Source organism: Leuciscus leuciscus (assembly GCF_965113295.1).
Source record: "Leuciscus leuciscus genome assembly, chromosome: 1".
In the NCBI taxonomy this organism is placed as follows: domain Eukaryota; kingdom Metazoa; phylum Chordata; class Actinopteri; order Cypriniformes; family Leuciscidae; genus Leuciscus; species Leuciscus leuciscus.
The window spans coordinates 21,259,019-21,273,290 of NC_138725.1; the positions used below are offsets into that span (position 1 = coordinate 21,259,019).

Here is a 14,272-nt window from a genome sequence, read left to right on the forward strand (position 1 = left end):
ACCCCCCATAAACGGCTTCAAACCCGTTCTTCAGAAAGTCTATGGGTGACGTCACAGACGCTCTGTCCATATTTTTTACAGTCTATGGTCGTGACGTAACCCTATACTCAAACTAGCGCACGACCTCAACGTCATCGTTCCGTGACGTTTCAGGACAGCGTGAGCTAGACGGTTAGCGAATCACAACAAAGACTGGGCCAAGCTGACCAATCAGAGCCCGTCGTGTATTTCTGAGGGAGATGCTTCTTATAACCAGGAAATCATCAGACCGGTTTAGGAGAAGGGACACAGCGGTGCAGAATAAAGGTAAATTATGTGAAAATTTTTTTTTTAAATGGAGCATTTAGTTATCTGACTCCAATATAAGTAATCTGACTCCATTAAGTGTGTGTGTCCTGTGTAGCAAATGGCACAGATGTGTGTTAGAGGTGTAAGAGACACATCAGTCCTCAATCTGCATAATGACGATTCCCTGCCTACATTAGCATACTGTGATGATGAAGGCCATTGTCCCACGTTTAATTCACATGTATACTTCTAAACTGATAACTGCTGTACTCGGGCAGTAAATAGTTTTACCCATTTCATGACAATAGTTTCTGTTTTCACCTAATTTATTATGCTGATGTCTTCAGATCTCCTGTAAATTGGCACTTAAAGCTCATTTTCACTGGTCTAAGACTAAGGGTATCTGTTGGTTACAAATATGCAAATTTTTCTGACCATTATTCATATTTATTTTTGAATGTACAATACATAATTTGTGTTCTTTTCTGTATTTCTAGATTTCTGCCTATATTTTGATTAGCGGTGGGAATCTTTCGGCACCTCACGAATCCTATCTGATTCTGAGAGTCACGATCCAATTACTTTTTTTCTTAATTAATTAGTTTACCAACTTGAAAATCTTAAAATCTTTTTTATTTAATCACATGTGTAATTATTAGTACTTTTTAAAATAATTACAATGGAAACATTTAATTGAAATTAATAAATTTAGCTTGAAAGCATTAAAGCAAGTAGTAAATAATAAAGAGGAACAAAGAAACATATTACAAGCAATAAACAAAGAGTGCCTTTAGTATGTAAGATTATCCGAACGTTTTCCAGTCAAGATCTGTGAGTGATTTTTCTCTTTCTCAGCTTTACTGTTGTTTGATTATTACTATGACATTATGGACAGCAGGAGATATTCACTAACGCACTAAAGAAATATAAGATGTGGTGTGTCTGTTTAATACCTTAAGACATAACTGACTGTCTTTACACTAATTTCGCGTCAGAAATAATTTAGAGACGCAATAACATTTCACCTCTACACAGAGTCTCTCACAGCCGCACGCTCTTCACCAAGCCCACGTCAGCATTTGAAACTGAAAGCGTCCTTCTGTCAGCGAGTTTCGCATTTTTAATATATAATCCACTGCATTCCAGAAGACATAAATGATTCCTTCGTAGAGCATTTGTAAGGAAAATACGGGCGGGCGAGACCGTGCACTGCAAGCGTAACATCAAGCAAATTGTGATGCATCGGAGTATCAATTCTTTTTTCCACCCTTAATTTTAATGAAGAAGCAGGATAATGTTCAGGTTAGTAATAAAATAAGTTGTAAATTAGCATCAGTTACTTTACAATAGACAGACAAACAGACATAAATGCTTAGATGTGATATTTAGTACAAAAACAAACTCAGTAACTGATATATGTCAGATCAGCTCCTCCCACACTGGAATTCATCATCAGTGAAGCTCCTCCCACACTGGAATTCATCATCAGTGAAGCTCCTCCCACAACAATCACATCATCAGTGAAGCTCCTCCCACTGTAATTCTCCAATAAATGCTGGAATATTCCCATCAGCTGCCAGTGAAGACGAGCATCAGAGCATCAGGAAGAGCTGAAATCTGCAAAGACTGAGTTTATTAAAGAGGACAGTGAGAACATGAGTGATCCAGAACCCTGCAGAATGAAACACACTGAAGATCCTGAAGAACAAAGAGGTTGGTGTTTATTCTTCATTCATTCATGATGCTGAAGAACATTCATGTTAGAAACATTCAAGCACTTCATCACTTTTAGATAAACAGTTCAACTATGAAATGGAACAAAATATTCTTGTTTGTTTTCAACAAATGGCCAGTAAAGGTCATAAATATTATTTTAGCTCTTTTTTTGTTGTTGTTACATTTATATCTGGTTCAACAATTTTTTGCAACAATATTGAAAAATGTCTAAAATATTGGCAACATAGTTATCATTATAATTATTTTAGCAATATACAGTTAACGCCAAACTGTATCAAGTACATAAACTTTCCAGAAAGGCTGACAGGGTTGTAATCGTAACTTAAGCAAACTCTGATTTATAGTTACTGATAAAGTTATATTTCTCATAAATTATAGAAGTTATTCATATTTATTGAGATTATTTAGGGCCCGAGCACCGATGGTGTGAGGACCCTCTTGGAATTGCTCTGTTTATTATTATTATTATTATTATTCTTCTCCGCATTTAATTGCATTTTTGAGGGCCTAAACATGCTCGAAAACTCACAAAACTTTGCACACGCGTCAGAATTGGCGAAAATTTACATCTGATATAGGTTTCAGAATTGGACGGGGCAAAATGGCTCGATAGCGCCACCTATAAAAGTTCAACGGAGTGCGCCTCCCGCAACGTTCCACGTACGTGCACGAAATTCGGTACATACATGTAATCACCTAATACCTACAAAAAAGTCTCTTGGAGCATAGCCCTAAACACAACAGGAAGTCAGCCATTTTGAACTTCCTCTCAGATTTTTGTGCAGTTTTTGCCATTTTCAGGCCTCGTACTTAAACGAACTCCTCCTACAGTTTTAATCTGATCATCTTCAAATTTGGTGAGTGTAATCTTAAGGCCTTTGCGACGTTAAATTGCGAAGATCTTGAGTTTTCGTCGAAGGGCGGGAACTCAGGCATGGAATGTCCAATCTGCCCCAAACTTCACACGTTTGGTAAGCGTTCTGTCCTGAACACATGACCATGCTCATATTCAGTTATAGTCATAGCGCCACCTGCTGGCAACAGGAAGTGACATGTTTAACACTGTTATGGACTCCTAATAACATATAAAAAAGTGCCAGCAAGTGCTAAACATGCTAACAACATACTAGAAGCATGCTAAAACATGCTAGCAAACTCTTAGCTAAGTGCTAAAGCATGCTATTTTTGCAATTAAATAGGAATTTGCTGTAACTCAGGCATGGAATGTCCAATCTGCCCCAAACTTCACACTTTTGATAATCGTTCTGTCCTGAACACATCTACATGAGAATATTCAGTTATAATAATAGCGCCACCTACTGGTAACAGGAAGTGTCATGTTTAACACGTTGATGCCATTCTAGCAACATGTTAAAAATGCCATTGACTTCTAAACATGCTAGAAACATGTTAAAACTTGCTAGCAATACTTAGCTAAGTGCTAAAGCATGCTAATTCAATGAAACAGGATGTTGTTGTTACTCAAGAAGGCAATGTCCAATCTGCGCCAAACTTAACACTTTTGATAAGCGTTCTGTCCTGGACACATGACCATGCTCATATTCAGTTACAGTCATAGCTCCACCTGCTGGCAACAGGAAGTGACATGTTTAACACTGTTGTGAACTCCTGATAACATATACAAAAGTTCCAGCATGTGCTAAACATGCTAACAACATACTAGAAACATGTTAAAACATGCTAGCAAATACTTAGCTTAGTGCTAAAGCATGCTAATACTGCAATTAAATAGGAATTTGCTGTAACACAGGCACGGAATGTCCAGTCTGCCCCAAACTTCACACGTTTGATAAGAGGCATGGCCTGAACACATCTACATGAGAATATTCAGTTATAGTAATAGCGCCACCTACTGGTAACAGGAAGTGTCATGTTTAACACGTTGATGCCGTTCTAGCAACATGTTAAAAATGCCATTGACTTCTAAACATGCTAGAAACATGTTAAAACATGCTAGCAATACTTAGCTAAGTGCTAAAGCATGCTAATTCAATGAAACAGGATGTTGTTGTTACTCAAGAAGGCAATGTCCAATCTGCGCCAAACTTCACACTTTTGATAAACGTTCTGTCCTGAACACATGACCATGCTCATATTCAGTTACAGTCATAGCGCCACCTGCTGTCAACAGGAAGTGACATGTTAAACACTGTTGTGGACATATAAAAACATTAAAAAGTGCCAGCAAGTGTTAAACATGCTAACAACATACTAGAAACTTGCTAAAACATGCTAGCAAACACTTAGCTAAGTGCTAAAGCATGCTATTGCTGCAATTAAATAGGAATTTGCTGTAACACAGGCATGCAATGTCGAATCTGCCCCAAACTTAATATGTAACATGCAAGAAACATGCTAGCAACACATAGCTAAGTTCTAAATCATGCTAGAAATGCTAAAGAAAGTTGTTGTAACTTAAGCATACAATGTCCAATCTACCCCAAACTTCACACGTTTGATAAGAATTATCTCCTGAACACAAGTCCATGCTCATATTCAGATATAGTCATAGCGCCGCCTGCTGGCAACAGGAAGTGATGTTTAACATTGTTCTGGACTCCTAATAACATATAAAAAAGTGCCACCAACTGCTAAACATGTTAGCAACATACTAGAAACATGCTATCAAATACTTAGCTAAGTGTTAAAGCATGCTATTACTGCAATTAAATATGAATTTGCTGTAACTCAGGCATGCAATGTCCAATCTACCCCAAAATTAATATGTAATATGCTAGAAACATCATAAAACATGCAAGAAATGCTAAAGGAAGTTATTGTAACTCAAGCATACAATGTCCAATCTGCCCCAAACTTCACATGTTTGATAAAAGTCCTGCACTAAACACATCTACATAGCGATATTCAGATGTAGACATAGCCCCACCTACTGGCAACAGAAACTGACATGGTTAAAACAGTAATGCAGTACTAACCACATAACTATTGTGTACTAAGCATGCTAGAAACATACTAAACATGCTAGCAACTACTATACCTCCTTAAATGCACATTGCCCAACCATGCTCTGTCTTTCTAAAGCCACCGAGTGACGATGGCACGAGTGCGAGGGCCCTTTCATCGCTGCTTGCAGCTTTAATCTTATTATTATTACCTTAGTATCTGGTCAACACTGTACAGTTTGTGTAAAAACTGAGAGAATGGAGTGAGATTATTTTCTTGTCCTCCCGTCATGCTGTAGAAAGAGCCCAGATGATGTCACTTCCTGGGTGCCACAGTTTTAAGAAATGCTCTGTTTTTGAGGAAGGAGGAAAATCATGTGAGAAGTAACAGGTATGAGGGAAAAATGTAGGACACAGACAATATAATAAAAAATTGTTAAATTAGAACAAGCTAAAGATTGTTCTGACGGCAATGTAATGACATCATATAATTAAAAAAGACACCTGACGAAAAGCATGACGAATTTCTGGATCTTCATATGGAAACATCCAAGCAACCAAAACAATATAAAAGTTAATAGATGCATTAAATATGCACAGTTTTTTTTTTTTTTTTTTACATGATTGCCAATCATTTATCGATTTCTAGGATTTGTACAGGCTTTACATTTTTATTTAAAAATTTGTAATGAGCAATTCATTTAATTTTATTTTTGAAGCAGATTTGTCACGTGACAGTATTAATTAAAGTTTCTTAAGTTAACTGCATCAAGCCACTCCCATAATATCAGTCACCACTCATAGGTTGACGTAGTACTGGGAAGTTCGGATCATTTTACTGACTCGGATCTTTGAGTCTCGTTCAGCAAAATGAATGAATCTTTTTTCCGAGTCATTTCGTTCATTTCAGCATAATATAATTAAAATGGCATGTTAAATATCCCAACACATCTAGTAGTTACGAAAATGTTTATTACATTTGTAAAAAGAATAAAAATAAACTATAGGGTAATGCAGCCAAAGCCAAATTATAAGAAACCGAAATGTTTTATTAATTGATTAGTTGTTGGGTCTTAAGTTCGGGCTATTTCAGTCTGACTCTGTTAGTTCACCTCACCTCCTGATCCGAGACGTTCTTTCCTTTGCAACTTCATATTTATCACGTTTGTTCTCCTCCTCTCGTGTCTTGAGACGTTAGTTGTCGGCAGTGTTCTGAGTGACTGTGATCTGTCTGCTGGGCCGAGCCGTGTGTGATACAGCAGGGCCGGAAACAGAAACGACTAGTTCATTTTTCGAGTCTCGAGTTCGGGTTCGGGTCCGAGTCTCGAGTTCTTCCTGTCAGTCCCATAGAGGCTATGCTGTAAGTACCGGAAAGAGAAATGATTCGTTCATCTCTCGAGTCTTCGGGTTCGAGTCGTTCGTTCTTCAAGCCACAAACCCATAGCACTATGCAGAAACAGAAATGATTAGTTCATTTTTTCGGGTTTGAGTCCTTCGTTCTTTTGTCTCGTGACCGCTGATATCTCGCATCAAATAAAACATTAGATTCGTATTATTGACTGTGTCTGAATATATATTGTTTTATATTTAGGAATTAAAATACAAAATATGTGCAATAAACATTATCTGAAAAATAAAAGTTCCATCTTATCATTGCCCCTGTCTGTCTCTTTTCAAAATGTTTCTTGTGCATCTGTGGTGTGTTTTATTTTTATTTTTGTTCAGAGACTTATTTTACATCTTGTGAAAAGGGGCATAATATGTCCCCTTTAATAATTAAAGTTTTTCGTAAAAAAATGAAATATCAGTCTAAAAGTTGGTGTCAGAATTATGGCACTATTGTATTTTTTATGTTAAAATTATGTTAGATAATTGTGTCGTTGATCAACTATATTTAATAGTTCTCACTACAGAAACATGGGATTTGTGCGTATAATGCTTTGAAAAATAATAATTGGAATATCAATGTACCTCATTTATCATGAAAAGTTTCAGGGACGTATAATTGATTTATAAAAATGCATAAAAGTGGTTGTAATATTTTATAGCTGTTGCTTTCTGCTATTACATCAGATCTCACTTTTATGCCCTTTCGCTTTATATTTCTCTCTTTGAATTATGTACTAAAAATACATTTTAAAATAAAAAATTCTTCACATTTCATTTCAGACCTGATGGAAGTGAAGGAGGAGAGTGAAGAACTGAGTGAAGTGAAGGAGGAGAGTGAAGAACTGAGTGAAGTGAAGGAGGAGAGTGAAGAACTGAGTGAAGTGGAGGAGAAACATCAAGTCAAACCTGGAGAAAAACCTTTGAGTCGCTCAAAGACTAAAAATATATGTTTAAAGAAAAGAAGAGCCAAGAAATCTACAACCTGCACTCAGTGTGGAAAGAGTTACACATGCAAACATAGTCTTGAGCGACACATGAGAGTTCACACTGGAGAGAAGCCGTTCACATGTGATCAGTGCGGGAAGAGTTTCACACAGAAATCACATCTTAAGGAACACATGAAGATCCACACCGGACAGAAGTCGTACGGGTGCCATCAGTGTGGAAAGATGTTAATAACCAAACGTATTCTTGAGCTTCACATGAGGACCCACACCGGAGAGAAGCCGTTCACATGTGATCAGTGTGGAAAAACATTTCTTGTGGCATCAAACCTGAAGAGACACCTGACAGTTCATACGAAGGAGAAGCCGCATTCATGTTCTGAATGTGGAAATAGTTTTTCACTGCTGCAATATTTATATAAACATCAGAAAACTCATACTGGTGTGAGAGAGTGCATGTGCTTTGAGTGTGAGAAGACTTTTATTAGACCGAACTGTTTAAAACGGCACCAGAGAATTCACACTGGAGAAAAACCTTACAAGTGTTCACACTGTGAAAAGAGATTCAGCCAGTCATCAAATCTGAAAACACATGAGAGGATCCACAGCAGAGAGAAGCTGCACACGTGTGATCAGTGTGGAAAGAGTTTCTCTTTTAAAACTCACCTGAAGATACACATGAAGATCCATGCAGTGGAGAAACCACATCACCACAGCCTGAGATCATGATAAGTAGTTCATCTTTATGTGCTGAGAAACAAAAACTGTGTCCCAATTCAGAGGCTGCATCCTTCAAAGGCCGCATTAGAAGGCCGATTGCATCACAGCGGTGCGACGAAGGCTGTCCCAATTCAAAGGATCCTTCTAATTAGGCCCACCGTCAGTGTTGCCAAGTCCGAGGTTTTCCCACGGAATTGGGCTACTTTTAAGTTGTTGCCGCAGTAAAAAAAATTCCGTGGGTTGATTTCCAGCCCTGTAAGTTTGATTTTGGCACTCCGCCACCCCCAAAACATCCATCAGACGCAAAAATCCAGTGGAGAATTCGGCCTCTCGATGGAGAAGAGCCGATGGGTTTTTTGGGCTACTTTTGTTGCACAGACCTGGCAACCCTCCTACCGTCCTTCTTTCCCCGAGCCGCGAAGGACAGAACGAGGAACAGCAGTGGCCGAGAGGAACGAGACCGAGAGGAGCTGATGGAGCTAGTTCGGGAGGACATGAAGTTTCAGAGAGAGACAGAGGAGAGGAGATCACCGGAGAACAGGGAGATAATGAACAGATTAGGCTTGTCTGAGATGCGCCTTGCCTCGCCTGAAATGTACGTGAGAGTAGGAGCCGCTGCAGTGAGAGGAGGAGTGAAAAAAGTGCAGGCAAGCCGGACAGTTCTCTCTTCTCGTAGTGGATCTGACACCTATGAGATCAAAGACGAATATCGCGAGATTCACGCTCGTGCAGTGTTGCTAATAAACTGGATGGAATTTAAGTTCTGTTGCTTTTATATGAAAATAAATAAAATGAACAAGACACCTAAAGTACTTATTTAATTCCATTCCAAATACATTTTTCTGTGTGTATCACCGGTGATCGGTTCTGCGCAGATTTTGCTCATCTCAAACAAGCCTATTGTTTTCTCTTCTTGACAGATTAGATAAACTTTTGCTTATGTGAATTAAAATTTGTAAATTTAAGAATCGTATACACCATTTTTATGTGAGTTATAGTTAATAAATTTAAAATATATATATATATATATATTGTTTATTTTTGTAATGAAAGTTATGACTTGTCATTTTCTTTTCAATGAATTTGTACATTTGATACAAAATAAATTGTTCTACACACTTACAGTACTTTTTACAACTATTTACAAGATAAGTTACGTTTTGTAAGAGGTATCCTCTGGAGGCGAGCCTTGAGAACCTAAGTGCAACTTTGACAAACTAATCCAAGAGTGCGTATTGTTTTCAGAGAAACACGTGATCAACGAAAAACGAAACCTCACTTTCTTTCCAGTCACATGAATTCTTCACTCTGCGTGTCGGAATGTTTGAACCCAGACCACTACTCTACAGGTTTTTGGAAGTTTAAGTCCATTTATTAAAAATATTTTTTATAAATAAGCCTATAGCCTATAACAGCATAGAAATCAATAATTAAATCACCATTTACTTGCATCAAGCAACTCTGTTGGTATTTTTATAATTAGTATTAATATAATTGTTACATTTAATTTATTGGCACACTTTAATATGTGAATTATATTATCTGAAAACTGAACATTTAGCATTGTCAGGCTTTTATTTGTGCTTAATAGATAAAGCAACGGCGCTGCACACTCGGGTGTATGGCTGCTATAAATTAGGGATGGCTGACGCTAAACAGTCGTTCCGAAGCTTTGCGAGATCCCGAAGAGCAGATGTTTCGAAACACTGATCCGAAGCGTGATTCAAAACACCCATGTCACGTGACTATGGCCAAACGAAGCCTCGAAGTGTTTCACTAAGTGTTTCATCAGGTGTGGTCCGCCGAATCAGCGTTTGATTGACACGGTCGGGAACAGACCACACAATCGCACATCTGTATAAAAGTGAAATCAACGCATATTGACCTCGTGGGTTTTTGTGAGAGGAGTTTGATTTTGAGATAGCGGATTTTTTGATGATATTGTGACATAGTGCGATTTGATTAGTTATAGGCTGTTTAGGCTTACATTTAAATTTACACAACACATTGACTGATAGGCTAGAGACAGACAGAGTATACATATAGTGACACATTAATAGATACATATATCTATTGCTATTTTGCAGGGTGCAGAGGATGGCATTCCCCCTGTACCTAGGCCTGCTACTGACACTGCTGGGCCATCTAAGCAAGGTATGCATTGTTTGAAATATAATTATAATTTAAATATAATTACAAACTTTTGGGACACTGTTTAGAAAGTCCATAGCCCTATGCCCTACTACCTAATGTCCCAATCACAACTGCCAATCATGTTAAAAATAGCTTCAATGTGAATATAATATAATATAATATTGTGTGAATATACATTTTATAGGTCTACATATGAGACACACAATGCTACAGCTGATGCCACAGTGGAAGTGAACAAATACATCAACGATGCGTATTTGCCCAGAACTCATGATCCACTAACTTACTGGAAAGAGAGAGCAGTAATCTTTCCTCATTTGTATGTCCTAGCTAAAAAATATCTTTGCATGCCAGCAACAAGTGTCCCTTGTGAGAGGATTTTTTCAAAGGCTGGAGAAATTATCTAAGTAGGCTAAGTCCTTCCACAGCAGAGAAATTAATATTTTTGAATAAAAATCTCTAAAAAATCATTAATAAAAAAACAACACATTTTTTTAATGGCTTGTCAAGGTTGTTTCAGATCAACACCTGCAAGTGACCACTAGGTGTCACCGTTGAGACGGGTGTCGGATTGATTCGAAGCCTCGAAACAATATGGCCCATTTGGTTCAACTGTTTCATTGCTTCATAAAGCCTCAATTTGCCCACCACTACTATAAATTTGACCAGTCACAAGATGGCGCTGTTTTCGACACTCTTGATGCTTTGAATCTTTTCCCAGAACAATCAAGGGAAAGTCTCAGTGTTTCATGAGGCTTCATTTGCCCATCCCTACAAGACAAAAAGCTGTGAACAAACTCGCACAACAGTGGTTACAGAAATTAATACTAAACAAAGACACATGACAAACATGAGGGCTTAAATACACAGACTAAAGACAAGACAAGGGACACCTGTGAACAATGATCAGACAATTAACCAATGACAAGACACATGGCAGGATCACATGAAAAACAGGGAATCACATGACAGACATGGAACCATGACAAGACACAGAAACATGACAAGAACAAACCCAAAACATGACAATATTATTATTTTTACTAAACAGCTTCTGTTCAAAAACGTTACAATTTTAAAGCAAAAACTGTGCTTCGTCGTCTTAGATCTTATTTATACAAAAATATTCAAGCAGTATTTTTGTCCATGCAACATAAACCACGTTGTCAAAGTTTGTCACAAAGTTGTTGTTTGTTTTAATAAATCCTAGGACTCCACATTGCTCTTATTTAGATAAAGTTGTATCTTTAAGAAAACCAGCATACATTTTTTTAAACAGAAACTGTGATGCGTTGAACACACTGTTCTGATGACGCAAGAGTTGCAACAATGGCAGCTGAGAAGGCCATTCTTTGTGTTCTTTGTGAAGAATTTTCAGAGCCTGATGAAGTCGGTATAAATATGTGTTTAATACTACAAAATATGCCCGATGTTACAGTTACTGCACTTGCCGCCCAGAACAAAAGAGAACATCCCAATCGAGTGAAGGGATTTGTGGAAACTGAAATGGAAGCACACATCTTACCTAATTCAGACTAAAACACATCTATTTAGCCTCACATACTGACTTTATTTGTAGTTCATACTGTTTTAATACCCTGTATTTTCTTTCGCATTTTTAGGGAAAGCACTTAATTACCATTGTTTATTTCTATACCAAATGTCATACACTTGCAATGAAGCTAAAAATATAAACAACTACATCATTATGTTGATATCCTATATTTTTACAATAAAACTTACGACAAACATGTCTTCTAAAATCCTCAGTTGTTGCGTATACCGAGCTGCATCGAACACATTTGTAAATTACTTTCCTTGAACCCATTGTGCGAGTTCACTTTAATACCGCATGTTTTATATACATGTTGCTGCTGATTGGACTGCAGTTCTGACACATCCACCAAACAAGAGAAAACGTATCTCAAACCCCGTTGCACACCGGTGCACGCTGTTTCCAGAGCCTGACTCCACCCACTGGCAATATTTGAAAAATGCTGGAAAAGTGGGCAGAGCCCAGTGGAGAGGGGGCATGCATATGAGATGCATCTCTCTGTAGGCAAGGGCATGGTTAGCTGGTTCCCTCTGACGTCACCGGCCACCACAACTTCCAAAAGGAAAATTCAACTGCAGTAGCCATTGTTCAACCTGAAGAGGGCAGCACTCAGATGTTTTTACACCATATATTGTAGAATTAAAACACTTTAAACTCAAATGTCAAAATAATTACTTGAATCAATGAACAGCATTAATAAAGCCCCAGTCTTACAGATCATTAACTAAACTATGGCCATCCATCAGGTCTACAAGGCCTGGGTGCTTACTGACATGCGCGAGGGTAGGGCTGATGCAGGGCTCATGCATGAGCTGCGTATCACCACTGACGAAGGTGACCACACGCTCCCTGGGTCAGGCGATGTCTACATGTGTGGCCTAGGCACCTTTGGCTTAACCTGGTCGATATTCGTGGGGCTGAGTGAACCCGCTTCCTCAACTTCCCCATATCCCAGGCTGGCCTCTTCGGTGGCGCGGTCGAGAACTCTGCCCAACAGTTCTTGGCCGCCCAGAAGCAGAATGAGGCTAAAAAGCACATTCTTCCCCGAAGGCCTGCTGCTCGGCCATCGGCACAGAATCCTCAGTCCACTCGCTGCTGAGGGCGCCCTCCTGCGACTTCCACCCCTCCCGGCCCCAGGAGCAGCCATTACCCCGGGCCGCGCTGTGGAGTTGGTCGCAGGAAGGCGCTCCAGCCCGTACCAGCCCCGCTAAACGCCGGGCTAATCGGTCGCTCCTGTTACGGGCAGCTCAGAGATGGCTTCTTTCTGGAGGTGGTTGCAGGGCCACTCCTTCCCCCGGCCTCGCCACTCTCGTCCCTCTCTGTTGCCAGACCCCTGGCAGAGCAGGCCCCCGTGGAACACTGGTCCTTCCCTGGCCTCCTCTGTCAGGACGCGGCTAATGACCGTGCCCCCACACCGGGTCACTACGCCGCCCACGTCTGGGCCGGTAATTCCGCCTCGCTGCAGTTCTTGGGAGCCTGGCTAGAGCTTCTGTGATGACGAACCTTTGTGATGACGTCATCACCAGAGTGCCATTTAGGTACGCCTCAGTGAGTGTTACATGTTGTTATAATTAGTCTGTCTAGTATATAATTTAAGCGCTTTGTTTACATGTCATTACATCATCCCAAGTACACTCAGCTATTGACGCTAGCAACTCCACAAGGACTACATTCAGTAACATCATATAAGTTCCATTCTTTGACTGTTATGGTTAGCACTTGAAGTGTAATAATCGCAAGGAGGCAGTCTAGTGGTTTTTACAAACTGTTTATTTGTCATTTAAATTATGCAGTTCTGTTGGATTGTATTGTGCTTACCCGTTGATTGTGCTGTGTTCTGCTCGTTCCGGTAGCGCGTGTAACACGGAACGCGCTTATAATAGCAGCGGTCATACCATTTTGTATAACTAGGGGGGTAACGTGGGGAGTGTGATGTTTGTTTTCTAATATTCAGCAACCCAAGCTTTATCATTTGCTCATTTGTATTATATCTGTTTTTTATTTGTTGAACATCAATTAAATGTTTACCCTTAGATGAGTTTGGAAGTTTTTTGTAACAGACACAGTCTCTAAGGCTCTATGTGATGGGATTTATCTGACCTTGGTGACGTGAGACAGCTAGCAGACGGTCGGTTTAGCCAGTCTGTCTGCTTCCTGACCTGAGCCCCAGATTGTCATGTTTGAGCTCTATGACTACAGTGGGGAGAACAAGTCTAACATATTTGTAACACGGAGTCGGCTTTGCAGCCTTGGCTAAATTAAGTTTACACGAGACTAGATAATGATCTGAGATGTCATCGCTCTGCTGCAGAATTTCAACGGCATCAACATTCCGATTCCGATTCCACACAAGATTCCGTGTGATAATATTAAATCTAGAGTATGATTACGACAATGAGTAGGTCCTGACACGTGTTGTCTAACTCCAATAGAGTTAAAAATGTCTTTAAATGCCAATCCCAATGCATCTTTTTCGTTATCTACATGTATATTAAAATCACCAACAATTATGACTTTATCTGCAACCAGTACTAACTCTGATAGAAAATCAGCATATTCTT

At 39.2% G+C, this 14,272-nt stretch overlaps 1 protein-coding gene across 1 annotated transcript; it reads left to right on the forward strand.

Annotated features, from left to right (window-relative positions):
* The first annotated feature begins 256 nt into the window (after positions 1 to 256).
* Positions 257 to 8,889, forward strand: LOC309501961 (uncharacterized protein). The gene is made up of 3 exons (XM_082174261.1): positions 257 to 306; positions 1,745 to 2,001; positions 7,119 to 8,889. The coding sequence occupies exons 2-3, from the start codon at positions 1,944 to 1,946 to the stop codon at positions 8,009 to 8,011; spliced, it is 951 nt and encodes a 316-aa protein (XP_082030387.1). The 5' UTR covers positions 257 to 306; positions 1,745 to 1,943; the 3' UTR covers positions 8,012 to 8,889.
* The last annotated feature ends 5,383 nt before the right edge of the window (positions 8,890 to 14,272 follow it).